General features: G+C 37.3%; 3 protein-coding genes across 4 annotated transcripts; 1 reads left to right on the top strand and 2 right to left on the bottom strand.

The window, feature by feature from the left end:
* Nucleotides 1–3423: 3423 nt before the first annotated feature.
* Nucleotides 3424–7098, bottom strand: LOC103322904 (sugar transporter ERD6-like 16). 2 transcript variants are annotated; one of them, XM_008224858.3, is made up of 18 exons: nt 6769–7098; nt 6504–6566; nt 6330–6419; nt 6163–6222; nt 5995–6060; nt 5823–5888; nt 5641–5716; nt 5456–5520; nt 5246–5338; nt 5073–5153; nt 4896–4980; nt 4757–4800; nt 4609–4671; nt 4463–4522; nt 4312–4365; nt 4150–4209; nt 3914–4028; nt 3424–3827 (listed from the first exon to the last, which is right to left on the bottom strand). In XM_008224858.3, the coding sequence occupies exons 1-18, from the start codon at nt 6979–6981 to the stop codon at nt 3682–3684; spliced, it is 1500 nt and encodes a 499-aa protein (XP_008223080.2). In that variant the 5' UTR covers nt 6982–7098; the 3' UTR covers nt 3424–3681. The 2 variants fall into 2 exon arrangements, with proteins under 2 accessions (XP_008223080.2, XP_088901147.1); XM_089045021.1 differs by having other exon boundaries at nt 6504–6633; nt 6769–6909.
* Nucleotides 7099–14701: 7603 nt separating this feature from the next.
* On the top strand, nt 14702–16975 carry LOC103322967 (bifunctional protein FolD 2-like). The gene is made up of 5 exons (XM_008224924.3): nt 14702–14912; nt 15012–15195; nt 15353–15510; nt 15697–15909; nt 16554–16975. Exons 1-5 carry the CDS (start codon nt 14853–14855, stop codon nt 16746–16748), a joined length of 810 nt encoding a protein of 269 aa, XP_008223146.3. The 5' UTR covers nt 14702–14852; the 3' UTR covers nt 16749–16975.
* A 560-nt stretch (nt 16976–17535) lies between these two features.
* Nucleotides 17536–24918, bottom strand: SPL7 (squamosa promoter binding protein-like 7). Its single transcript, XM_008224860.3, has 10 exons — nt 24268–24918; nt 22418–22590; nt 22086–22309; nt 21929–22003; nt 21717–21824; nt 21476–21593; nt 20935–21070; nt 20261–20423; nt 19129–19707; nt 17536–18340 (listed from the first exon to the last, which is right to left on the bottom strand). The coding sequence occupies exons 1-10, from the start codon at nt 24816–24818 to the stop codon at nt 18017–18019; spliced, it is 2451 nt and encodes an 816-aa protein (XP_008223082.2). The 5' UTR covers nt 24819–24918; the 3' UTR covers nt 17536–18016.
* Between the last annotated feature and the right edge of the window lie 3068 nt (nt 24919–27986).

Raw genomic sequence — 27986 nt, 5'->3', positions numbered from 1 at the left:
CCTCATCTCCATTGCAGACAAGCTGCTCCACGAAGCACGAACTCAATGGAGTCTTTTTCGAGCATTGTGTCCCTGACATATGCTCGCAGCGACAAGCCTCATCTCCATTGCAGACAAGCTGCTCCATGAAGCACGAACTCAATGGAGTCTTTTTCGAGTATTATGTCCCCAACATATGCTCGCATGCGACAAGCCTCACCTCCACTGAAGACAACCTACTCCTCGAGTACAAACTTCATAGAGTCTTTTCAAGCGTCATGTCCCTGACATACGCACACAGGTGACGAGCTTTACCTCCATTGTGGGCAAGCTACTTCACGAGTACAAACTCAATGGAATCTCTTTCAAGTGCTATGTCTCCGGACGTACACTTACAAGATACAATGAGAATTGAAGTTTGAAAGGCAACTGAAAATTTCATAACAAAGCAGCCAACCAGCACCATCTACTCAACGGCCTCACCTGCCTACTCATTCGCATATGGTCTAGCCTTATCAGCTACGCCACCTTGAGAGTTGTCTTCCTCCATTGCAGCTTCATCTGCTATCTGCTCTTCAACTGCTTCTTCATCCACAACATTGCTCTGCTCACTTTGAGCAGGGGCAGGTCAAGATAAAGCTACTTACCGTCTTCATATTCGAGAGGGAAACAAGGAGAAGCACTATTCCTGCAATCCAAGTATCCCAGCTTGTATGCATTAGCAACGATATCATGCTTGGATGCCTCCGTGGCTTCAACATGAGTGTCGAACTTGACCAGTGGAGCTATCACCAACTTCTGGATTGGCGTTCGCGCAACTTAAGGACTCTTTGCTCGAGCAGCGACTCTTTGCTCGAGCAGACGACTCTTTAGCTCTCTTGGCCGAAACTTCGCAACATTGAGTCGCTCCGTGCTTGACTGTTCGTGGCTTTGCGAGCGAGTCGTGATTGCTAGACAGATGTACTGATCCTCTCGGTTTGATCCCAAGATCGGCACAAGCAGCTCAAACCTGTTTCTCACACCTCCTCACGAGTAGATCATGAGTTTTAGGCGATTCGGCGGATACCGAGCGAATGTCCGGACCTCCTGCATGCCATTGATCTTCTTCTGTTCGTGACGAGGCGCTTGATCCTGGCAGATGAAGAAGCAACTCCCATAGGGACATTCCCAGCAAACGAGACCCTCTTACGGAAGACTTGCTCGTGGAAGAATGAGGAAGCTTGGTCGAGGACTTCTCCCGCTCAACTGGCAGATCATCTAGGTCCGAGCCATGCAGCTCCCATCTTTCAATATCTTCGGTGAGGCGGACCATCGCCTCCTTCGATGTTCACTCAAGCAACCAGCGCAATCCACAGAACATGGCAAGGACGTTCAAAGCTTGATGAACATTGGTCGTGTCTGGGCCGAGATCGAGCTTCTTGTGGATGTCATTTTCTACAAGCATGAGACAGAAGTCAGTCAAACACATAGCAAAGAATTCCATGGCAGCTGTAGCAGATCAAAGGGATGCAACTTACCATCACAGTAGGTGAGAGGAATGAGCGGAGCGTCGCCAACCTCCCCATCTGCCGCTGACTTCTAACATGTCCGTGCTCCACACATGATCGCCTTGACTCATATTGTTCCTAGTTCGTGACACAAAAAGAAGAAGGAATTGAAGTAGTTTGGATCAACCACAAATAAGCCGACCCAAACGCCACTGCTCCGAGCAGGCCACTTGCCTCCCGATTATAGCTGGACAGCCCAAGTCAAAGACCAGTTGGCAAGTCAAAAGCCTCCTCCATTCAGAGCCCAAATCCAAGGAGGAAGCCCGATTACCTGGACAGCCCAACAAACAATTCACATCTCCTACATGCCACCACGTGCCATGCAGAAGTGGGGGGCATTTGTGGGAACCGAATTAAATCATACCCTAGGTCAAATAATTCCTTCCATTTGGGGATTATTTGACCTAATTGGGAATTACTCAACCTAATTGGGAGTTACTCAATTTAATTGGGAGTTACCCAATTAAATTGAGAATTACCTAATTAAGTTGGGAATTGATTTGATTCCTTCCCCAATTCCCAATTAAATGAGGAGTTACCTAATTAAATTAGGATTTGATCTGATACCTACCACGATTAGGGATTTGATTTACCATAATAAATCAAATCCCTAATTAATCAAATCAATTCCAAATAGGGGAGGAATAATTCCCTTCCATCTATGGAATTATTCCTCTGAAACCCTAATCTCGGAGACCATTATAAATACTTGGCTACGCACAAAGGTCAAGGTACGTCTAAATTCCTACTGAAACTCTGCAGAAATTATTTCTCACAAACCCTAGCCACCACTTTCTTTCTCTCTCTGACACAAGGCTCCGGCCACCACACACGGCTCGGCCACCCGGTTTTCCTTGAAATACCCTACCTAACTTAGGCATCGGAGGGCCTTTGGCCAACACCCCCCGGGTGTGGTCCTTTACCCCGATCTGTTTTGCAGGGAGAAGGAGAAGTGGAGAAGACGAAGGAATCTTAGACGAATATTCTAGTGGGACGAAATTTGCTCCCACACACATGCTCAAGCTTCGCTATAAGCACGTTCACAGTCGGAAATAGGTCTACACGTCACAAAACCATTACCCAAAAATAATAATATAAGTAAAGAAAGTATGAAAGGTAGAAGATGAGAGAATCAAATTGTGATGGTGATTGTGGTATGTGGTATTGTGGTAGTATATCAAATGTGAAGGAGTGGTGGCCTTTTATAGGCATCCAAGAACATATAACCTCCACCACATTAAACTAGAAAACTAAGGCATTCAATATAAAAATAAAACCTGAAAATTAAATATTTATAACCCCAACAATAAATAAACTAAACTAGCCAAAATAATTAAACAAATCAAAACAGTAAAATTTTTAAAACTTTTTTAAAATTTCAACACTTACAACGTTTGGTAAAAAAAAGTTTAATAGTTCTTGTACTAATGTTTACGTGCTTCCTACCGAAAAAGCCTCAAACAATGTTTGGTAGAAAAGTTTAGTAGTACTTATACTACCTCTCTTGTATTTTCTACATAAAAAGTCCAAACGTATGAACAAAAAGGAGAGTGTCACTATTATCAATTTATCTTTTCCTAAACTACTCACTACATTCACTTAAAGAAAAATATTGATTGCAATTTTATTCCACAATGGAATTACCTAAAAAGTGTATATTAAGAGTATAAAAAAAATTAAAATAAAAACTTACGACAACTCCAAGAACTTAAGAGGTTGCACTTGCCCTTGATAGGAGGGTCCTAGTTTTGAGTGTCGGATTATATCTAATAATTATTGATCATTTTGTACATCTCCGAGTAGGCAAAATTTTGTGGTGGGACATTCTTATCTCCATCAAAATAGAAGCAACAACTCTTAAGAAAAAAATAAAAATAAAAATTTGCAGAGCTCAAAATTAAAGGAACAAGTCTTTTATTATGGATTTGCATTAAGATTTTCTTTCCACAATTTTCTATACAACACGAATACAAGTACACACTTCGCTATATTGCATCTTCCACATTGAGTTGAAGGCCCAAATAAATTTGACACATAATGAATGGTAAGGGTATTTTGCTCCCGACGTGAAACTCACCTCCAAATCAAAATGGAGAAGACACTTTCGAGCCAAAATCCCACAGAAATTTTCTAGCGTATCTACTCCTAGATGTTATCAGCTAATGATGTCTTGTCTTCTTGATCTATCTGAATTGATGCATGACTGAATTTCTTCTAGGGTTTTGCCTTTGGTTTCCGGGACTAACTTGGCCACAAATAGGATGGTCAACAAAGAAAATCCAGTGTAAATGTAATAAGTTCCTGCAAAACAAATCAAAGTGTATATATATGGAATATCAGTTGTGAAACAATACAAACCAATCAATTGGTTCAAAAGTTCTACTTACCTGAGGAACTCCAGCTCATGAGAAAGTTGTAGGTGTAGGAAATTGCCCAAGCACCCAACCAGTTCACAAGCACCACCAAGCTCCCAGCAGCTCCCTTCACATGGATTGGAAAAATCTGCAAAAGAAACCAAGTTTATAGAGTTTTAAATGATTTCTCCGCTGTCTGTTTGGTTCAAAATGCTTACATTATCATGAATGGCATTGAGGAACTGACAAGGCTAATTGTTCAAGCTTACCTCAGACATTATCACCCAAGGCACAGCTCCCATTCCAATAGAGAAGGACGCAATGTAAGTCTGATTCAAAAGGGGAAAAAATAAACAAGGTAAAATGAAAGCTGCAGTAAGAGGCATGATACTTTTCAAGTTTGCAGTTACGAATCGTGATGGTTAACTTACCAGCACGCCGGACACAGCTATTATCGGTACCCAATCAAGCAACAAACCATATCCCTGATAAACAAAAAGATGATACATACATCAGACCATAATGTAACAGGAAAGGGCAGAAAATATTTTGTAACAGAACTCAGTTTTAAAGTTTTGATACCTTCAGAAAGAAAGAAGTTCCGGCTAGAAAACAGCCTAGGAATGTCCCAGTTGCTGAAACCTTCATACGAAAACAAAAGCTCATCACGAAAAGTTTATCTATAAAGATCCTCTGTAAGAGATCAGGTTTTCTAGATCAATTGCTACCATTATAAGAGGCCTTCTTCCTGACTTATCAATTAACGTTGCTCCGACCATAGTGATCGGGACCTGCCAATAGATTTTACATGAGCCGAGCTTGGATGGACAAACTCAAACATTTGAGATTCAACAGATGATAGGAGAAAATGGTTACCTGAACACATGCATAAGCTATGGTTCCGGTTTTGCTTGAAATTCCTGCAATTGGCATTACGGAAAGAGATAACTTTAACAGGAAAGATTAGCAACAAACCAAATGAAATGAAGCATAGGAAAGCCCCAGTTGAAAATACCAGCTTCTTCAAAGGTTTGACTTGCATAGAATCCTATCCCATTAATACCTCCAAACTGTTGAAACACCATTAATCCAACCCCAATCTGAACGTTCAGGAGTTTGGAGTCAGAAATGAAGTCATTTGGTTAACAGCATTAGAGAAAGTTATGAAAATTAACAGAGAAAAGTTGCTTACAATTACAGGGCGAATATGTTTGCTTTTAAACAAATCCAACAATTTGGCTTTTGGAAGACTTTGTAGAGTAACAATATATTCCTGTCAAGATACGGACAGGGTGATTTTGTTAGTAATGTTGATTTTAGATTATGAAAGATTCAATTAACATTTTTTCGGTTGACAGGACATACTTGAATTTCAGCTATTTCATCAGATATATCAGCATGTTTTCCACGGAGTATCTGTAGTGCAGTCTGAAATTCTTTCTCATGGCCAATCTTTGCCTGAAAACAGATAATTTCAGCTTCAAACGTCTGTTTTGTTCTCACTATTTATTTTTTCTCTGGTTTTGTGAGAATAAGAAAACAAAAGGTAAAGCTTATTATGAACTGAAATCTTACCAGCCATCGAGGCGACTCCGGCACAAACCATAGACCCACAAGCAGGAAAATGCAAGGAACAATGCCTTCATATCAAAACCCAATTATCAATCTCTTCAAAGTTTTCAGTTACTTCCAAAGGCAATTAAGTTGAGCCACCTATTGTCATTAAGAATAACAAAATATCCTATGGGATCAGAGCTCACCAGTTAGAGCAAGTGTTGTCCAACTTATAATTGTTCCAATTACAAATGCAACTGATGCTCCAGTCACAATCATGAGCTGCAGGACAAGTACAAGGAAAAAGATAACAGCGTGTTAAAGAACATATAGCTTTCTAGCTAGTAGGGAGATGATTTTGTGCAGAGAAAGCTCATAAATTTCCTACCTGATTTAATGTTGTAAGTGCTCCGCGGAGATTCTTGGGCGCTATTTCTGCTATAAATATTGGGACCTGTTCATCCAGATGATGCCAGAGAAACTCTGATTAGATTAAACAGCCTTGTTCAGATATTGCAAAGCATATGAATAGAACTTGGCTTTAAAATAAAATTATATACCACATAGGAGAAAACTCCAATTCCATATCCAGTGAAAAACCTTCCTATTTCAAGGGACAAAGCTCCCTGCATAAGATTTATAGCAAATACATTCAGCATGTGACCTCTGTTTGACTGAACTTAAGAAAAATATACAAATTCAAGAGTTTAAAATGGTGGAAAATATACCTTAGAGAAAAAGATGGCTAGCCATCCTGTAATGCAAAAACTAGCTGACATTCTCATTGCCTATTTCCATACAAATTCAAGAAGTTTAGTGCAAAGTTTAGGACAATGGATATGACCAAGCTTTCATTTGTTTCTTCTTTAACACCAGAAATTAAAATTTATCATACCCCTTTTCGACCAAGAAAATCTGCAATCCGACCACTTGTTATAGCACCCAGCATCGCACCAATTGTTAGTATAGAGCCAAACATGGAGAACTGCCATGTGATTGGAAATCAGTAACAATGCACTTCAATATAATGCAAATTTTTTTAATGACCAAAGAGAACAACAGGGCAAACCTGGGCAAGAGAGAGATTGAGATCTTCCCTGATAGCAGACTGAGTGGGAGCTGAATAGCCCACCTGCCAAAACAAGAACTTAAGCTAAACAAACATTCTTCTTTTTGGGTTATTTTTGTATTTTCCCCCCCTAATCAGAAGAAACACAAACAACAAAAATAACACACTTAGTATAGCAAGAACCTTCTTAAACCAGAAACACAGAGATCCTGCAACCTGCTCAGACTAAAAACGCAATGTTCATAGAAATTACAAGAACACTTACACATGATCCAAACTCAAAAGAGCCACAAACAGCAACACAAGTGCTGAGCAAAACCATCCAAATGGATCCACTTTTCTCAGTACTCTTCTCATCACTCCCATATTCATCTTCATAGGAAACAATTTTCTCCTGCTTAATGACCAGAGGCTGTTCCAAATCCTCAAGGGTGTTATTTTCTCCATTTTCAACATCTCTGAACTGCCCAATTGCCATGTTTTTTTCTCACTACTCTAAAAAAACTAAAGAATTCAAACAAAAAGAAGGAAAAACAAGAGCAAAAGGACCCTGCTCCTGGTAGGACTCTACTCTTGGTGGGATGCAATATATGCTTGTGTTCTCAGGTATTTATACACATGTCAAAGCTGCATGTAGCTAGATATTTTATGAACAAAAAAAAAAAAACAAATAAAGTGCATCTAGATATTTATGAGTTTGTCTACTAGCAATTGATTAGGAGAAGGTAGAAGGCTGTATCAGATGGGAAACTGGGTACTGCATGTGAGTTAAAGCTGTCACTGATCTGGTGAAAATGATGAGGTTTTAGCTAAGCATAGCCTAATTAGGACATGTGGAAGCGGGCCAAGATGATAAGGCTATTTAAAGCTAATTTTTGCATGTGATCACATTTTAAGTCTGGTAAATTATGATTAATTTGGTTTAAATATGATGCATGCTTACGTGGACCTTACTCAGATCGATTGCTAGGAATTATAAGAAACAAAGAACAAATGGGAGCTTGTGGGCGGCAAGACAGAGTGTTTTTGTTCTGTTACTGAAGATGAAGCTGGCAAAAGATAATTTATTTTATTTGAAAAATAAACTCTGCTGGTTTTTGACTGATCAGATACGGTTAAGTTTGCTTTCATATTCAAATGAAAAATAGGTTTGTTATCGAATAATGGCCTTGTAGTGTAAAGGGAGATTGGGGTTTTCTTGTAATTTCAGAAGACAAAAAAAAAAGAGTGGTAGAAGTTATAGAAGTGTTGGTGTCAAAGATGTCTAATGATATGCTTCATGTCATTCTCTTGTAATTTTTTGTTAAAACATGGATTGTTGTTGTTATATCAATGCATTTTGCTACGTAAATTCTCATGTAACGCGTGCGTATTTCTTGATCGTAAATGTATGTGAGTTGCATTGTAGAACTCATATGAATTCGTAGTTAGGAATTACTGATGTATCTAGGAACTGACTGACTTCAACATTACTTTGTACTAGTAGTTTGTGTATAAAAGGAGTGATGGATCAACTTTCAGATTGTGACAATTGGAGTAGCGATTTTTCGTTTTCGTATTGGCCAAACTTCAATAATTTAAGGTGGAAGTGTATGGGACTAGGGGTGGGCACGGTATGGTACGGTACGGTATTGAGCCCGTACCGCTACCGATACCGGAAATTTGAATCGGTATGGTACAGACGGTATTATAGTTTGCCAAAATTGGTACCGTACCGTACCGTGCCAAATCGATATCGGTACGGTATCGGTACCATTTCGGTACCAAAATGATACAACTAAAAAATGAACTAATTCAATATTCAACACCAAAATAAGTGATGCCTAAGTTACAAATTCAAAGATTCAACATATTCAATATCCATCAACATTTTCAATATTTAATATCCATTAACATATTCAATATCCAAATCCTAATCAACATATTCAATATCCAAATCAACCAAATCAATATATATCCATCAACATATTCATCAAATCCAAATGGTTAAAACTCATGTATTATGGCTTACAAACCAAAAGAGTTAAACTTATGCCTTATGGCTTACAAAAATACAAACACAATCCAAACATAAATGACAAAAGCGTTTGAGAAATTGAAAGGCAAGCGAGAGACAGAGAGCAAGAGAATGAAAAAAAAAAATTATATTTCAATAGAGTACTATTCGGTACGATACGGTATTGACCGGTATCAAAATCTTGATACCGCTACCATACCATACTCGATTGGTACGGTACGGTACCGAATATCTAGCGGTACCAAATAAAACGGTATGAAATCGGTGCAGTGCGGTGCGGTTAGGGTACGGTTTTGGTATTTCGGTTTAAGATGCCCACCCCTATATGGGACCACTGGGGACCTTCTCCATTTGTTGTCAATTAACGAATAGTCTATCCTAATCAACGATTGTAAATCGCTCGATACTGAAATATGTTTTAAATTAAATATCCTATGGCACATCATATTGCAGTGGCCTTAATGGGAAAACACCCACAAATCTCATGACTCATCTTAGGTTGCTGATGGTATCCTTTGAATAAATGAAGGGAGAAAAGGGTAAGCAAAGCATATCTTCATGTTTGCTTCTTCTTTTTTCTTCTTTTTTTCTTCTTTTTTTTTTATAAAGTTGTGATTCCTACATGTTTTGTGTTGGGGCATCATGCGAGTAATCATAATTTCAGTTGAAGAGGAATACTTGAAATCTCTGTACGAACAAGCGACAAATTCTCTAATTTGCAAACAAATAAAATAAACGAATAAATAACAAAGCCGTTGTGTCATCATGATTCATGTATATGATCACGTATGTATAAGATTTCGCCATTTTTATATACTATAACATTCAAATATTGCCATTTTTATATATTATAACATTTGAATACGCAAGTAATAATAATATGCAAGGAATGTGTAGTTCAAGTGGTTAAGAGCATTTACTCCTAAATATGAAGTTTTAGATTCAATTCTCCCCTTTTCCAATATCGCTTGTAAAAAAAAAAAATACACATAATATATGATGATATTATAATTTGTATAAATTAGAAATAAAATATGGTCAAATTATCTTATTGTTATCAATGGAGAACAAAAAAAAATATCAATTTTTTTAGGACCTTTCCTATTAAAAGGGATGATAATATACTAAACGCACAAACTACACAGATACCAAAAAAAATCAATTATTAATGGACAATTTCCAACAATAAAAAAATTATTGGACAGTTTCAATTGTTTTGTTTTAGACCTCCCTCCATTAAAAAAGGATCTACACAATGTAACTGGAACATTAGACGTTGACATAGTATAACCGAGCAGCTATACTCTTTACATAAAAAATTATTTTTCTTCTATTTTTGTTTATCGATAAGGATAATATAGAGTCTTATCTATTACTATTAGGCCATTATACAAGTCTCTATTGTCTCCTTTTGAGTTTTTTACTTTTTCATAGCCATTAGCCCTATAAAGAATTTAGCATTTTTCACGTTTAATACTCGTATTGTACACGTACATGTGTATTTTTCATGTTTAATATTAATACACTTGTTTTTTTACAAAACTTTCAATTATACACACAAAATTCAGGTATTATACACATAATTTTCACATATTATCAAATAAATATATTTTTAAAAAGTAAATAAATCATATTAAAATATTATATAGTGGCCAAACTTGTCAGTTGTAATTTGCCAAAATATTGCCGAATAAAACACGTACGTATTTATTCAAATTTTTCCCGTTACATATTTTACTAACTCAAAGAATGTGAGAGGCTAAGATTATTTCTTACTTGTTGTAATAAAAATGCAAGATGATGATTTTGCAAACTTTTTGCAGACCAGAACAACAATTTCAAATAAGGATTTATGGGTATAGTAGTAAGTAAAGTAAATTTAGGTTATAGCAAAAAAAAAATTTCACTTTTGGAAAAAACCAAAGCTTTTTCAAAAAAGACAGAAAAACCTCTCAACTTTCAAATCAAAGACATGCAAATGTAAAGGATTCCTTAGGAAATCCAAAAATAAATAAGGGCACTTTTGTCCATTTTGGCTTCTTTTACAAAATTTCTCTCTCCTTTGTGTTTTTCCAAAGTCTCCCTAGTAAGTAAGGTGGTAGTATTCTTCATTTAAAGTGTTGTTTGAAATGTGAAGCAATTATCAAGAACACTCCAACTCAGCATGCAATTCTCTACAACAAATAATGTGTACAGTAACAGAATTTAGTAGCATTTGAGAGAACGGGGTAGACCAAAGGCAAACACTCCCACAAAAATAGAAGAAGAAAAAAATGGAACTCTGAAATTGATTTACTGTGAAATTTATCTCTCTTCAATATCTGCTTTGAAGATGTCAAAACTAGCAAATTAATATCTATAAAGTATAAACTAATGCGATTAGAGTCATTTTCTTTTAATATTTTTTAAAGAAATAGTATAGCCGTGCGGCTATACTCCTATATACTTCAAGCGTATAGCCGCACGGCTATATTGTTTTTGACACGCTAGGAGCCAGGCAGTCTTTTTTAATTTTTTTTATAAATAGTATAGCCGCGCGGCGATACTACGTTTTTTTAGTAGCTATATTATCTTGTTTTCCTCTTGGTGGCCAAGGAAGAAGAAGCTGGCACATGTTAATTAGTAGGGTTTGTTTGTGTTTTCACTATCCTACATTTCTATTTCCTATTTTGGGTGTGGTTCTCCATCTTTATAATTATGTAGATGTTTCATAGTGTCATGTTAAGTGAATTAAAAAATTTAAATTTAAATTTAACCAAACTAAATGTAACCATCGATATGTGGATTTTTCAGTTGAGATACCCACTCCTAACCCAAAGTATAGCCGAGCGAATATACTCTATAAATAGAATATTTAAAAAGTATTTATAGAGTATAGTCGCCCTGTTATACCATATAAATAGAATATTCTAAATGTATAGCTGCGCTGCTATACTCTACAAATACAATATGTTAACAGTATCGCCGCACGGCTATACTCTATAAATATAATATCTAAACGTATACCCTGGCAGCTATACTATGTAAATAGAATATGTTAACCATATAGCCGGGTGGCTATACTATATAAATAGAATATTCTGAACTTATAGCCGCCCAGCGATACTTTGGAAATAGAATATGTTAAGGGTTTTTCTTGTATCTGTGGAAATAGAATATGTTAAAGGTATAGCGGCTATACGATATAAAAAGAGTATTCTAAGAATAGAGCCGTGCGGCTATACTGTAAATAAAACATGTTAAAACTATAGCCGTCCGGCTGTAAGAATTTGTTGTAAGTATAGCCGCCCGACTACACGCTATAAATAGAATATTTTAAACCGTACCACACTCCCAGCCACCACCCCTACCCAGATCCATCATCATCATCACCATCTTCTTCGTCATTGTCACCATCGTCTTAAAATTCCGAAAAATTGTCATCTGATCCCAAAACTGGATGAAATTCCGAAGATTAAACTTGTAAAATTCCGAAGAGTTGTGGGAGAAATTCAAAGCTGGGTTTGTTGTTGTTGTTTTGTTGATAGTAAAACTTGTCAAGTCTCTAAATTGGCTGTGGTGTGCTGCAAAGCCCTCCTATTTTCCCTACCAATGCACCGCGTTTCAACTTTTTCACCATTGATGATCCTTCTTGCTTTTTTCTCACTTACCACACCCTTTTCTTTTCTCTCCATCTCTCTCTCTCTCTCTCTCTCTCTCTCTCTCTCTCTCAATTTCTAAACACACGCAGACCGTAATATAATAAAATCCACTCCCAACTAACATTCATGCACAGATCTTTCAAGCCCACCACCACCAATACCAAGAATCCAGCTTCTTGATGCTCTTTTTGGAAAGGTCAACTTAGAGAGAAGTGGATAGTCTTCAGCATGGGAGAAGGTGAGGACCTTTGAAATAGGGAGAACTGCAGAAGACAAAGTGGAAGAAGCAGTCGTTAAGCTTCGGACACTGGTGTGGTGTCTGCCGAAGGCTCTTCGATGCTTTAGTCTATCAGTGGTAAATTTGGTAGAATAACAGTAAATGTGAGAAAGTAGTTACCCGTTTTACTCGAGTACTATTCCCTATTTATAAGGAAGTGAAAATGGGAGCTTTGCATAAAGTTTCGATGTGGGACTTTGTGCAAGTTATTGTGGTGGTGACACATGTTCTTGGAGATTAGGTTTGGCAATCGAGAGCTTCAACAGTCTGGAGCTTCGGCAGGTGTCGCCACTTCGGAAGAGTGTCTTCCTTCGACAGGGAAGAAGGTATGTCTGCCTTGGTGCTAGTCGTTTTGATGCTGGATATGCTCGGTTGATTATGGTGTAAATATAGCTAAACCCTAAACCCTATTTGAATTAGATTTGGATCAAAATTCGATGCATTGAGAGGTAAGTCTAGTTTGATTGAGTTGCAATGCCTGTCAAAAAAAAAACACAGGATAAACCTAGAAACGTGATATACCACTTGAGACTTGGAACATTACTTGTGCTGGACAGACCAATTTCTGGACTTTTTATATACATATAATTGGTCACAGGAACATCGAATAGCATTGTTTAGTCTTCAACTCTGAAAATCAAATATTTGAGAAGATAAGGAGTGATGTGATGAATAAGCCCTCTTGCTTCTATTTTTCCCTTCACTGCTATGTTTTTTTTAATAAATAAATTGGTAATTCGCAGAAATGAAAATCTAATATCATGTGAAAAATACACTCTAGATGCAGCAACAAACGAAATGGACACTTCGGTGAGTGATAAATCAAAATTTCAATATAAAGCACAAGTAATAGGCATTTGAATATGTTATCCCAATAGTCACGATATTCATTGCCTATGTTAGGAATAGCATGCAATCTCAGATCAGGATGGGGATTCGCAGGCGAGACAGAACTTATTTGCATGGAACATGGCAAATACAGATCAAAAACAGATTATTACTTGGTCCCTCGTTGATACAAAAGGCAGCATATCATCCTTGTCTTAATCTTTCATGAATTCATGCAAGCGGCTGACCCGGGTAAACAACAACTAGAATGATACTCCGGGTGGCCCGGCCACCCTGGTCCAATAACCAAATTTCCATCAGTGAAGCAACGATCTGTTGGATCAGGCTCCAGCCATGTTGCTCCCGACAAAACCACATTAAGCTTCACTGCTGGGTATGCAGTGCATTTCTTTCCCTATAAACGTAGGCAGTGGAAAACAATTAGGGCATGCTAAAAACTTCATAATGTGCACATAAGTAAATTCACCATAAATCAGAAGAATCAGAAACAAACAGAGCAAAACTTCAAGGTGGTTGCTTTTGGACTTTGCAATAAAATCTTCACTCTGATACCACTTTATGTACATAATTGGAGAACTGCTCTTAAATGATTATGTCAATAACCTTACCTGCAGAACACCAGCAGCAGCTAAAATCTGCTGCCCATGGCAGATGGATGGTTTTCCAGGGATTACAAGAGCATCGTAACTTTTTTTTTTTGGTCAAGAGCATCGTAACTTGAGACATCAATAGTATCAAAATCAACTGTTAAAGTGAAATTGTGGCCTGGCTTCTTACTGTAGGTTTGATCACCTTCAAAACCATGGACAGCAGTTGTGCAGATATCACCAGCTTTTTTCTTGGGGCAAACTCCATCAACATGGCATCCTATAGCTCGCAGGGATTGAAAAGGCGCTAGGGCCCAGGCGGTCCTTTTTAGTTTTTTTATAAATCGTATAGCCGCGCGGCTATACTTGGGAATAAATATACTATAGCCGTGCGGCTAAACAATTTTTGACATGTGGCGAATGGAGGCTTGGGTTTGTATAGCCGCGCGGCTATACTCGGATTTTTTAATAATAAAAATAGTATGGCCGAGCGGCTATACTACGAAAATATTGCCGAGCGGCTATACTGTTTTGACACGTGGCGCGGCACTAGCAGCCAGGCGGGTCCCCATTTTTTAATTTTTTATAAATAGTATAGCCGGGCGGCTAGACGATGTGGTTTTTTAACAAAAAGGGTATAGCCCAGCGGCGATACTACGGTTTTTTATTATTAAAAAATTGTATGGCCGCCCGGCTATACGCTGTTTTTTGGGGGAATAATATAGCCGAACGGCTATACGTACGTGTCAGCGCATTAGTGGCAATCTGGAAGCAGTTCCATGAACCCTTCCGCACCTGATCGAACTCGAAAACAACCGAGAGAGTCTCACTCTCCGACTCACCTCACCTCAGCTCTCTCAGTCGATCGAACCCACTGTCACTGTAAATCCTAATTTAGGGTTTTTATGGGTGCAGTAAATCCATTGTCATTGTGAACCCTAATCTCTTCAAGACTGAGAGAGAGTGAGTGTTTGATCAATGACTATCCGAAACGAAATTGCAGAGGAAGTCCGCCATCTCTCCCAGAAATATGGCAAGGTTTGCTTTTTTGCTCCATCTATCTGAATTAATTTTTGTAATTATTTATTTAGTGGATGAATTTTGACAATGCAATTATGCAATCAATCAATGGTTTAGGTTCCGGGACTGGCAGTAGTGATTGTAGGGAACAGGAAGGACTCTCAGGGCTATGTGAGCATGAAGAGAAAGGCTTGTGCTGAGGTTGCCATTAAATCCTTGGACATAGACCTTCCTGAGGATGTGTCCCAAGACGACCTTATTGCCGAAGTTCATGAATTGAATGCCAATCCCGATGTTCATGGTTGGTTTCATGAAAGATGATCACTTTTTCCATTCTAAGTTGACAAAATATAATTGCAAAATTCTTATTTTGAGCTTGGTGGAATCTGAAACCAGTTGTTTATGTGCTACATTTCCGTTGTTGTTCGTCGTGAAAGTAGGTTTTGTTTTGTTGGTAGGTATTCTAGTTCAGCTTCCGTTGCCGAAGCATATTAATGAGGAGAAGGTGTTGAGTGAAATCAGCATCGAGAAGGATGTTGATGGCTTCCATCCTCTCAACATCGGCAAGCGCGCGATGAAAGGCAGAGAACCTCTGTTCCTTCCTTGCACTCCCAAGGCAAGACACTTGAGTCATGTGTTCAAATACAGATAGATGCAGACACACACGTATGCTTTTGTTTCTTTGAGTATACTTTGTGCCAAACAAGGGAACCTTGTTATCCAAGAAATACTCATATGGTGCTGTGAGAGGCTTTCTTGTGGCAGGTTGCAGTTCTGTTTTATGAGATGATTTTCTCTGCAGGGCTGTCTGGAACTTCTGTCACGGAGTGGCATAAGCATAAAGGGAAAGAAGGCAGTGATGGTAGGCAGAAGTAACATAGTTGGATTGCCAGTTTCGTTGCTGCTTTTGAAAGCAGATGCTACAGTTACTCTAGTCCATTCTCATTCTCACGATCCAGAGAGTATCATTCGTGAAGCGGACATTATTATTGCTGCAGCAGGGCAGGCAATGATGGTAGGTAGTTCACAGATTGTTGTTCCTTGATATGCAGTAACATCGTCTTATGACATACCTGTTTTCTCTCGTTTAATATTTGTTTGGCTTTCCATGAAAATTCTAGTACTCAGTTTGCTTCTAGTTAAAAGTAGTGCTGAAGACCATGGTAAATTGTTTACCCATAAATACTAGCACATAACACTAAGATCCCATATACGTACTGCTCCATATTTTTCAGCATACACAACTTGTACATAGTTAAATACCTCAAACACCTAAAGATATGCTTGAACAAGAAAACTGAAATGCAATTAATAAGAGAATAGGTATACTTGGTTGTTTCCTCCCATATGTTCAACCCAGGTGAAGGAAAAGGGAAATTCTTCGGCCTTGGTACTTCCATCATTTTTACTTGGAAGTTGTAAGACAATGCCTTTGAAGCTTATAAGCAGTGCTCTGGTGTGTATAAAATAGCCCTCTTCACTATGTTGTATCATTGCTTGTATGAAATGACTGCCATCTGTTAGCGGAGCAAACATCGTTTCTGTGCGTCATATAATACATTCCTTGTCTTGGTTGGACGCTGTGCGACGTAGGGTTTATGTTTCAAATTGCTGAAATCTATCGGAAATTTGTTAATCAGTGTATCTACTGAATTTCAGATCAAGGGGAGTTGGATAAAACCAGGTGCTGCAGTCATTGATGTCGGCACAAATGCTATAGGCGACTCAAGTAGAAAATCAGGCTATAGATTGGTCGGAGATGTCGATTTCCGGGAAGCATGTAAGGTTGCTGGATGGGTAACTCCTGTTCCTGGAGGCGTCAATGTTACTCAAGAATACTATGGATGGTGCTAAGCTAAGCGTGTTATTGCAAAATAAAAGCTGTTGCTAATTCCAGCCTAGTGGGCCTAATTGGGAATTTTGATTTTGCAGATGTACAAGAAGTTTTATTTTATTTTTACCCCTCAACAGAATATCAACAAAGAAAAAGGTTTTGTTTGTGTGAATAGACAATAGACAATCAAAATCAAAGGGGGTGGAATTCGTTGTCAATTAGTGGATAACCTACCTTAAGTTGCTAACTATTTTGTTCTAAATTAAAGTATATCATGTGGCCCTTGATGAAAACACCACCAATATCGTGACTCATGACTCGCTAGGTTGCTTTGGATAAATTAGGGGAGAAAGCTACCTTCATGTTCTCTGATTTTGTTTTTTTGTTTTTTAGGGGGTTTGGGTTGTGATATCTTCATCGTTTCTGTTGCTGTTGGGGCAGATGAGCAGCATCGCATCAGTTGAAAAGGAATACTTCGAAATCTTTGAAGGATAAAATAAATGAATAAATAACAAGCACAAGAAGCAGTTGCATAACTGGCATCATGCGTACGCACAAGATTTTGCCTTTTCATACACCTCAACATTCAAACGTGCACATAATACATACTGAAATTTGAAAGAAAATATGTTCAAATTATTATTATTATTATTATTATTATTATTATCAATTGTGCAAAAAATATTAATTAATGGACAGTTTTGAATTGTTTTAGGGTATTCATTAAAATTAAAAATCGAAAAAAATTAAAAAAAGCAGCATGAAACCCACTATTTCATAACATTACAAATTACAATTTAGAAGGAATTCGATCAGGAAACCAGGCCTTTTTTATTACTCAAGCACAACACCAAATCTATATCTAAACATTACAACAATAGAATACACAATGCAACTGGAACATCAGCCGCCGCTGATACTGCATTACCAAAATTAAAATTAAAATTCGAGCAAATTCATTTTCTTATAAAATAAAAATAAAAATTACTATCTCAAAGGCCGTAGGCAAACATAGTCCAGAAAATGTGACTCAACAGAGGCAATACGCAGAATTTATGCTTCGAGCAAGAACAGCACCCGAAAACAGAATGCGACTTGACAGAGGCAGTACTCAGAATTTATGCTTGCAGCAAGAACAGCTCAGTGACGAAAAAAAATTTGGCGGCTAGTCTTAATCTAATATTAGAAAGTAGTGCAGAACGGAGACATAATATATATAGATATATATATACAGATTTAAGGGACTGAGGAATACATTCTAAGGAAAAAAAAAAACAAACTAAAACATCTAAAAGTTGTCAAATAAACATCTGCGCATTGTTACTGCAAATTCACCAACCTTGTGAGGATGAAAGAGGACTGCACAAAATCCTAAACAGATAGCTGCAGCACAAATTACATAAAGTGCAGGGCGAAATCTCAAGAACACCCCACTAGAGCGGCACATTGAGACCTCCCCAGAAGTGCAATAGTTAGCCACTCTTGGCCATTTCTTGATCAGGCTAGCTTTCATGACTGCTTTTTTACTCAAGAGTGGAACAGTTTCACTTCTCTCATGAGAAGTTGAACCCACCATCACATCCACCCTACCATCCACAGTTATCTCCATATCCTGCATAATATTACATAACAATTAACGGAACAAAACTTGTATCAGTTTATCAAATAAGAGTACAGAAAATAACAAGTATGTAAATTATGTACAATTAGTGACCGCCCTACCCTCAATTGGATATCTCTTGCTAGCTATAAGAAGTACGAAAACATTTTACAGACAAAAATGTGATAAGAGAATAACAAAACTAGTTATAAGATCTTAGATGGCCAAAATAGAACTGTACATTTTAATTTAGCAAAAGGGAGGAAAAAACAAGTTGTCATGCACTTAACCACAACGTAGCCAAACAGGTAGAATCAAATAAATCCTTCACTAGTTGACCGTAGAAGTAGTATTTCAGATCCCAAAGTGATAGGGAAAGAAAGCAGGGCAGCCTCTAAGAAAAATCAGTACGGCAATAACAACTGATGAAATGACACGCAAGCAACAAGTTCGAACTCAAAACTTTTTTTGGACAAAAATAAAAAGAAAAGAAAAGCCCTCTCAGAAATAAAAACAGTTAAATTTCCAGGAATGCAATGCCTCACCACAATATTTTCTTCTTAAAAAGTTGGAATTTGAACTACCAGACCACCAGATGAGAAGAAATGTTAAATTGCTAATGAGTAAAATGTATATGAAACCAAAGCTAACTTAAAAGCAGATTTATTAATCCTTTCAATCCCCACCTCCCCCCCAACCTCTCCCACCGACAACACCACCACCCACCCACCCCCAAAAAAAAAGATAAATAAAAAAAATTCAGAAATAATCACCATACCAAAATTGAATGAAGTTCTCACCTGACATTGTAACGGAACAACCAAATTTCCGACATTCTGAAAGCAGCTTTGACTTTGAGAAACAATATCCTCTTTTTGCACCAATCTTCCGGACCATGGTACTAAAACCCCTGAGTTGTCAATTTTTTGAAGATCACGGGCATAATCCATGTAATTCTTTAAGAGCCTCATGTCAGCATCACTGGTGCCATCATTTGCACTGTGTAACTCCATGTTATCCATCAGAGTCTTCAAATTTTGTGAAACTTTCTCCAATATGGTTGTTGACTTAATGGATATCAAAAAGTTAAATAAATAGTTGAATCTTTGGATCTGTGAAGCAGTCATGATCTGTTGAAAATTTTCTGATGACGGCTTTTTAAGTAACCATGCTATATCTAAAATAACTTCAGAAAAAGCTGTGTGTCCCAGGGAAGATGCTTCACAAGAGTCTGATAGAGAACCACTAGAAGAAAAGCGTGATCCTTGCAAAGAGAAAGATTCTTCATATCTCTTCTGAATAGTATTCATTTCTGCACAAACCTCTTTGTCTGCGATGAGTATGGGTAGAAAGTTCGATAAGCCAGATTCATTCTCAATCTGCAATATAGATTCATCCAATGATAAACTATGAGGCAAAGAAAATCCTGGCAAGTTAAAAACCAAGTGCCATGCTTTAAAATGCTTTTGTAACTATGCTTCTGTCTCCATGTGAACCTCAAAATTTCAACTGTATCTATATGAATCCTACTATTTTCCATATACCTATCGCAGATTCCAGTCCACAGATATAGCTTATGGCTAATGTTATCCGCAATAGCTACATAGTTGTCTACATACCATGTTTCAAGACCAACACTTCTCATCAATGCATTAACCAATCAAAGAAGTTGCATATCAAATTTATAAATCGCTGGTCATAAAAGGGTTTACTGCATAGTGAATATCAATTGTTTGACACATATCAGTAAGCAGCATTGCAGAAACATGGTCAAACACCCATGCAAGCAACAATACGCATATCATAACATCTTTACTTTTGTCAGAATGATGGAATACCACAACACTATTATGATCGCTGGAGTCTGGAGATATGATCAGACAAGAATATACACCATAAGGAGGGTAAAAGAAAAGAGCCCAGAAAATTTACCTCAATAAATGCAGGACCAAAACAATTTGCTTCAGTCTGAGGGACATGTATCTTGTATAATTGATGGTCTAAGTTAGCAGCAGTGTCTCCTTCAATCTGACTAGGAGAAGATTCAGGATAGTAATTATACGCCAGATACTTTCCAGAGAAGGATACAAGAAACCTGTCACCATAATGATCTTTATTAGGCAACTTACTTGACAATAATTCTGCTCTCTACATACATGGAACAAGTAAACAGAATATTATAGAACATAAACCCGACTGCAAAACTTTAAATTAATCAGAATTATTTGATTTGGATAAATCGGAAGAGTAATCAGCATGTGCCATCAGACGACTACAGATCTGCCATAATTGATATACATCTCTGATCAATATATTCTGGCACTTCCAAGATCACACTATGCGTGCTACACTTTTGGACCAACAAAGAACAGTAGCTATTATGTACTAGTGACAAGTCTATGTAGACTATTGAGAGTGTCACCAAGTAGTTTCCCCTCCCTCCGTTATAATCTAGTCTTACAGTTGACAGGAAATGTCGTGTTCATGAAAAGCTATCTTATCATAATAATACATGATTCAAAACAACAGAGCTGAAAGGGGCCGAATCAAAATACAACACAATAAACTACTATCAACAGGTGGAAAACCCTGAAAGGAAGTCCTACCGAAATTTGGGTTGTAATAAATCACTTCCACAGGCAACAAACTCCATGGGCTTGCCTGCCTCAAAATATCTAGGATGAACGTAATGAAGCCTTGGGGCCCGCATCTCAACTTTCCCTTTTATTACAGAAGTCCCATCTGTGCATACCAAAATGAAAATAAGCACATTAATTACTGAAAATAGATTACCCCAAAAAAAAAAAAACAAACAAAGATACCGACCACTCCTGCTACCAGGAAACATGAAAATTCGTCAGAAATTCTACTCGCAAACTGCTGTTTATACCCAAAATCTAAGATCAACCGACACGAATTGATGATTCTGACCAACATAATTTCATAAATTTTGTTTAGTTCTGTACATCCATTTACATCTCATGGAAAGATTGCAAACAAGAATTATTCAGAGATCTGTATCTTTTAACATCAATATGTAAAGATGGATCATCAAATAAACGCAGAGGCTAATTAATTTACGTCATATTTTACCGCATAATTAATAAAATAATAGAAATACAACACAGCTATGGAGCATCAGATTACCTTTCACAACACGGAAAATCATGTCATTTAGATAAACAAGTATATTGCCTCTCCCAGACAGCATCCTTCCAGGTACAACAACAAAGTCATGTACATATGATACAGGATCTTCAAGTAACTGAGCAAAACCATCACATGATCAAAACCAAAGTAGTTGAACAAAATTTGTAAAGTCAAGGTAAGAAGAAAACTTTGACAAACTGAATATCAATCTTGCAAATAAGATTATCGACATCATTACCTTCATCCACATAAACTTTGGCATTGCAATAAAAACAGTCAAGATAGTACATCCAGGGCGGATATACCCCTCCAACTCAACCGGCATACTGGCCAACCATTGGAATATCTGTAAACACATTTACCCACATGTTAATCCAAGTCCTGACATATTTCTATTAAAATAATTCCCACTCTATATACTAAACTGTAATAACAATCTTTTAATAATACTTGATGCCGAAGTCTTCGAGGGAACTCCGCCGGATTCCAATCATAGAGTTTGAATGAGATGCGACCTGTCGGACACTACAAGTACGTATCAAATCAGTACATCTCAATTATATCTCCTCACATAAAGATCAGTTTTAACCAGGCAGCAAAGACCCACCATAGAAGAGTAGGCACTTTTATCACAATTTGGCGGAGAAAGAGAATTGTTAGAATCATGTTTTCTTCCATCCATTTGGGTTTCACCAGAAGCTACCAAAGATGCACCACCATCACTATGGACAATCTGGGAATCAGGCACTGAACTGAGGGTAGAAATACGTCCACCTTCAGACTCCGGCAATTCTTCCTTGTCATTTAACTGACTGCTTAACTGTATACTGTCTGTACATTATGCATACAAATTGGATCAGTAGACTCATTTTCTAGGAAGGAAAAACAACTATACAGCTCATTTTACAAACTGGTTGCTTTAAAACAAACACTGAATACCTTCTCCTGCTCCACCATCACAATTGGTATCTTCAATTTGAATTTCCCTTTGAGATTCCTTTCTAATCCCTCCTTTGGAATTAGTAGGTTTCCTTCGTCGTCTGTTATTATGACGCTCTAGTTTTCTTCGACAGCTCCGCTTACCTTCATCAAAATCTGATAAGACATGGAACCTGCCAAAGAATTGGAGCAGAAGCAGAAACGAAATTACAAAAGCAATATTAAAATTATTCCAGCACACCTCAACAAAAATAATACATGCAGTCCCTCAATAAAACAGAAATGTGACAGTGTTACAACTTTCTCTTCATCCCAGGTCAACAAATCTTCTGGATAGTACAATGACTCATTACACTAATAATTATTGCCAATCTAAACTCCCTCTGAAAAGTATTACTTATTTTAACGCGCCAGTCTTCACTACAAAGACAAGCAGTATGGAATCCAAAATGCCTATGGCTTATGAAGAACTTAAAGAAAGAGCTAAACGTAGGCAGTGACCTTATCCTACAGCCAATGACAGCTGCAAGCCATTCAACATCTCCAATGTGCTAAATTGCTAATAGGGGTTGTCTCACTTTTCTCAACATCTATCTTTATGTATAAAAGACCCTTAAAACAAATCAGCCAAACCTTAATATAATTAATATCTAAGTGCGGTATCCTCTGACCCATTAAAAGATACATGTCATCCACCGAAAGAAGAGCACATGTAATTATTCTGTTACTTTCCCCCCCAAAAAAAAACAAACAAACTTCAGATTCTAACTATGTATTTAGAATTCCTAAGTGTATTAATGTGGATCTTTCCAGATTCATGTACCAATTACCCTATGAAAGGGCCTACTTTGTAAGCTTTTAGGATCAGAGTTAGTGAAATAAAAATTTCTTGCGAATTCCTCCTTGTGTGTGAGGCACAGGTTGACTTGGAGTGATTCTAAGGCACACACAGGTGTGATGCCGGAACTTTTTTAATTAAATTGGACTCCCTTTGGTGTGGAGACCAGAATGAGTGGATCTCTCTTTTCTTCCTATATTTCCTTATTGTCCAACACCAGGAACTCTTAGATGGCATAACCCCTATAGACACTTGTCACTTCCTAGGGAAACTTCTCCAGCTCCCATCACCCAAAGCAAAAATATAGCCATGGAAACATATTCCACCCAACAAATTCAAATAAATTCCCAGTTAAGAATATCATGTGCTTCTTTCACTACTGAACTTGCATATATAAGTACAAATTTATCTAGCCCTAAACACTGAGTAACTAAACCTCTCTAGTGTGTTCGTGAAGACTCCAGATCAGGAAGTGCTTTCACACCATCTACCGACATCAACGCATCCCAATCTTTAAGGAAGAGACATACCCTTAATGGTGGGCCCTTGGGGCCCCACCCTTAGTAGAGAAGCACTTTCTCAGAGGTGGGAGAGAAGCGATCTCCCTAGGGGGTCCATAAGGACAGAGGGCACGTAGGTGGAGAGTTTCTCTGAACGGAGTGGAGTAGGGGGACAACCTTCCAAATATTAACTACGTTGACACTGTTGGAATTGCTTCTAAACAGTCCCTTCTCTGCTTTTTGGAGAGTTAACAAGCGCAAAGTAACCTTATAGGTAAAAGCATAAAATTGATTGTCATATAAGATTACAATCACAACCCAGGAACTGTGAAGCTAGCTTAATCCAAATTATCCAAAAGCTTCCTAAAATAAAACTTGGGTAATTGCCAATGCTAAGTTGTGAACTTACTAACGGCTTTGAAGATTACTAATACGAAACTGCTAAACTATAACTAACGCAAAGATAAAATCACTATCTCTGAAATTGAAAATCAACTTAAAATTGAGCTTACTTGCCACACTGCTGACAATAACGCTTGGTCTCACCGTCAAGAAAGACAGTGCTGGCATTTGCACAGGCAAGGCACACTCTGTGCCTCCGATGGTACCCCTTCAGCTCCTTAATGTCGGCACGACAAGACGGAACCTGACACCGGGCCGTCCCAGGAGGGGCCCGAGCGGTCTTGACCCGCTTCTTTCCATGCCCGGCTTCCTCCTCTTCCAACTCCATCATCCTCTCGTCGATCTCGGGGCACGCGCACGGGACATGACCCGCCAAGAAGTTGGTGCACGCCAGCCTCGGGTCGCGCTTCCTTACCCGACCCGAATTCGAATTCGGATCCTCCGGCAGTTCTTCCAGAGCCGGAGCCGGGTCGATCTCGATGGAGCCCCACGAGATCGATAGGTCGTCGTCGACGGTGAAGTCGAGGAGATCTCCCCAGTCCCAGACGGTGGAGGTGTCTTGGTTGGTCAGTGGAGGTTGAATCTCCATCTCTGAAACCCTAGCTTCGTCCAAACGCTGCCGTTGTGATTGCGTTGAAGAAGGAGACGCAGGCCCTTCCATCGTTTTTGTGGTCAAAATCACCTAACCTGCCAGCACACCTAACATCCTTCTTCTTCTTCTTCTAGCTTAGACGTCAAGATTCCCTCCCTCCCTGTCAACAACGCTTAAAAGTACAGTATACCATTATTTTTCTTTTTCTTTTATTTTTTGGTTTAGGGTAAAAAATTTAAACAATAGTTTTTACTGTCGCTGTGCGTTAAGAGAGTGACTGTTTTTCAGATATTATTTTTTAAGTTTGATGTAATAACCCTTTCAATAATTAGGGGATGACCTATTGTTATCCTTAAATAAGTTTCACTAAAACACTCAAAATGGGGGCTGAAATTATAAAAAAACTCAATACTCAAACACTTTATAAACACACCCAAAACTCATCATTACACACACTCAAAACCCATTTATAAACACACCAAAAAAATATACAATTGTTGATTTTGGGATTGATTTTGAGTGTGTTTCTATGTTTAAATAGTGTTTGGATTTTTTTATAAATACATGTCTAAGATTGGGTTTATTTATAAATTTGTATTCGAAATATAGTTCGTATTCCTACACATAAAAAATACCTATTATCTTTTATTCAAAATATGTCATTTGTTAAATAATTAAATTCAGCTCAATGTGAAAGGGCAAGGCAGTAATTTTAAGTTTAAACTCTCATAACACAACACTACATATGAGAAAATTCTCTCTCTCTTAACTTTGGCAAACTAAATTGAGGTTACCTTTTATGTGTGTTTGATGGTAATTTTTTCCTCCGTCATTATTAGCGGAGTACTTCAATTTAATTTTTTTTAATAGAGTTAACTACGGTAAACCAAACTCAAAAACAAGTAGAAACGCATAAGATATGTCTGTCGGGGTCTCTCCAGGATGGCGGGAAGCGGTTAGTTTTATTTTCCCATCTATTTTTGGTACTAATTTAATATTTTAAAATTCCAAAATTGTATAAAAAGAGTGGAAATTTCTGACCAAAACAAAAGAGTGTGGAAATTATGACGACATCTTGGATTGTTCTATCCGACAAGGGACGTGGAGAAGCGAGCGGTTGCCTCGCACGCGCGAAGCACGTGCTGAGATTGTGGCGTGTAAAGATGAGAGAGAGTGGGCAGGTGAGGCGATGCGTTTGAGGTTGAGTGGCTACCAAATCTGCGGGTGAAGTGGTGAGGACATGCAATGCAATGCAACATATTCAACCCTAAACCCTAAAACAATTAAAAAAAAATTAATAACAAGATAAGAGGAGGTTGAGCTAACGATCCCACCAATGCAATCATAATCAAATGCAATGATAAAATAAAAGAAAGCATATTCTAATCTAACTCGCCACGTTGCAAAATCACATGGTTCCCTTTTGGCCTTTTTCTTACCGCTACTTTTCCGATATATTTTTTGTCTTAACCTTATCTATTTTTCACAACAACAAAAAAACATAAAAAAATTATTATGGGTATTTTCTTATTTTTTATATTTTTTTTTTATAGTTTTATGAAAATTTAATTAATGATCTTTAGTGTTTGTTTGTTTGTTTATGTATTATTCATGACATGTTTGAGACTGCTTTTACGTGAAATAATTTAATTTATAGTGCTTTTTGTTACTAAGTGTTTTTATGAATCAATAAACACCCTTTAAGTTTAAATTTTTATGCTAAACGCTGATAGAAACAGGAGCAGAGCTTGAATCGTAAAGTTAAGGGGGGCCGAAGTATAAAATACAAGTACATAAGCATTCACTAGTCACATGTTTTGAGCTAAATATTTATAATTTAGTAATGTCTAATTTGTTTTATATGGAATTTTAACTTAAATTATAAGTTGTTTTATTACAAATTCTATATGTCATATATAATATAATAGAGGAGATATCAAAATTTGAAAGGGTCAGGGGCCTAGGAATAGCTCCGCCACTTAATAGAAATTTTTTTTTTTTCATTTTAAAAAAACGCTTTTAGTCATTTCACTTATAAAGAACAAAAATGGAACTTTTTTTCTTCCTCTCGATAAGAATGATGAATCAAAAGCCAAAAAGGGCGACACACTTTCCATGTGTGGGGATCAAGATTGAGATATTTATTCAAAACCCCATTTTAAAGATTCCTCTCCCCATGTGTTAATTGGTTAATGCCGTGTTCATCAGCAATGACGATGCATCAATGTAAACAAGTTGATTATTGATTGTTAATTTAGTGCTTCTGATTATGACGTGTTGTTATTTTTTAATGTCTTTTCTTAAGGTCAATAGTGTTATGCATTTCATTATTTTTATGAGGTGGTCTTTCTATAGGGTGAGGTCAATGATTTCGGCTGCAAGAGAGAAAGAGAGAGATATATATATATATATTTTTGGGTAATTATTTTGATATATTTTATTAAATGTGTGGTGTTTCACATATAGAGTTGTGAGCTCCAAAGTTCTCGTATTTGTTATCTTTTAATAATTTAATAATTTATTAATATAAATCTACAATGCATATGGTATATTCTCATTTTACAAAATATAAACTCAATTGGATATGATTGTTTTTTGTTTATAGCTCAAATCATGCTACTGCTACATATACCACTACATAGTTAGAATGTCAACCCAATAGTCAACCATGTACAATGTCACCTTATTAGGATAGTTGACATGGCAAACATAGTGGAAAGCTAATTATAGTTGAGTGTAGAACAAGTACTCTTTGATCACTAGATTTACAAGCTCCTAATTCTTTTATTAAACTTTTAAACTCAAAACTCCTAAATTGCAATACTCATTTGTAGGGCTAGAATCTTAACCAGACAAATCGATAAACTCACTTAACCAAGATAGTCGGTTTTGTCGATTTCAACTACATAGAAGAAATGTCAGTTTTGGGTTGATCACTTATACTGACAGACAAATTCGGATGTCAGTGTTGGTATTGGATCTTGGATACCATCAGTAACAGAAATGAACTAACAAATGTTATTTAATATATCCAATTATATATTGACCATTAGATTATAATATTTTAAATAGATGTAAGATATGAGTAGTTTAGATTACTTCGCTCTCTCACTTACCTTCTATGATTTCTTGCTCAACTTTCATTTATATCGAACTCATCACTCTCTTTAACCCTCTCAAAGCCACAATCATTGGTCTATATTACCCTGTCTCTCTCAAAGCTTCAATCTACAACAT

Source organism: Prunus mume, linkage group LG2, assembly GCF_029339155.1.
Source record: "Prunus mume cultivar Tortuosa linkage group LG2, ASM2933915v1, whole genome shotgun sequence".
In the NCBI taxonomy this organism is placed as follows: domain Eukaryota; kingdom Viridiplantae; phylum Streptophyta; class Magnoliopsida; order Rosales; family Rosaceae; genus Prunus; species Prunus mume.
Note: the sequence above shows the minus strand (reverse complement) of the source record. Positions and strands in the feature narration are given on the sequence as shown.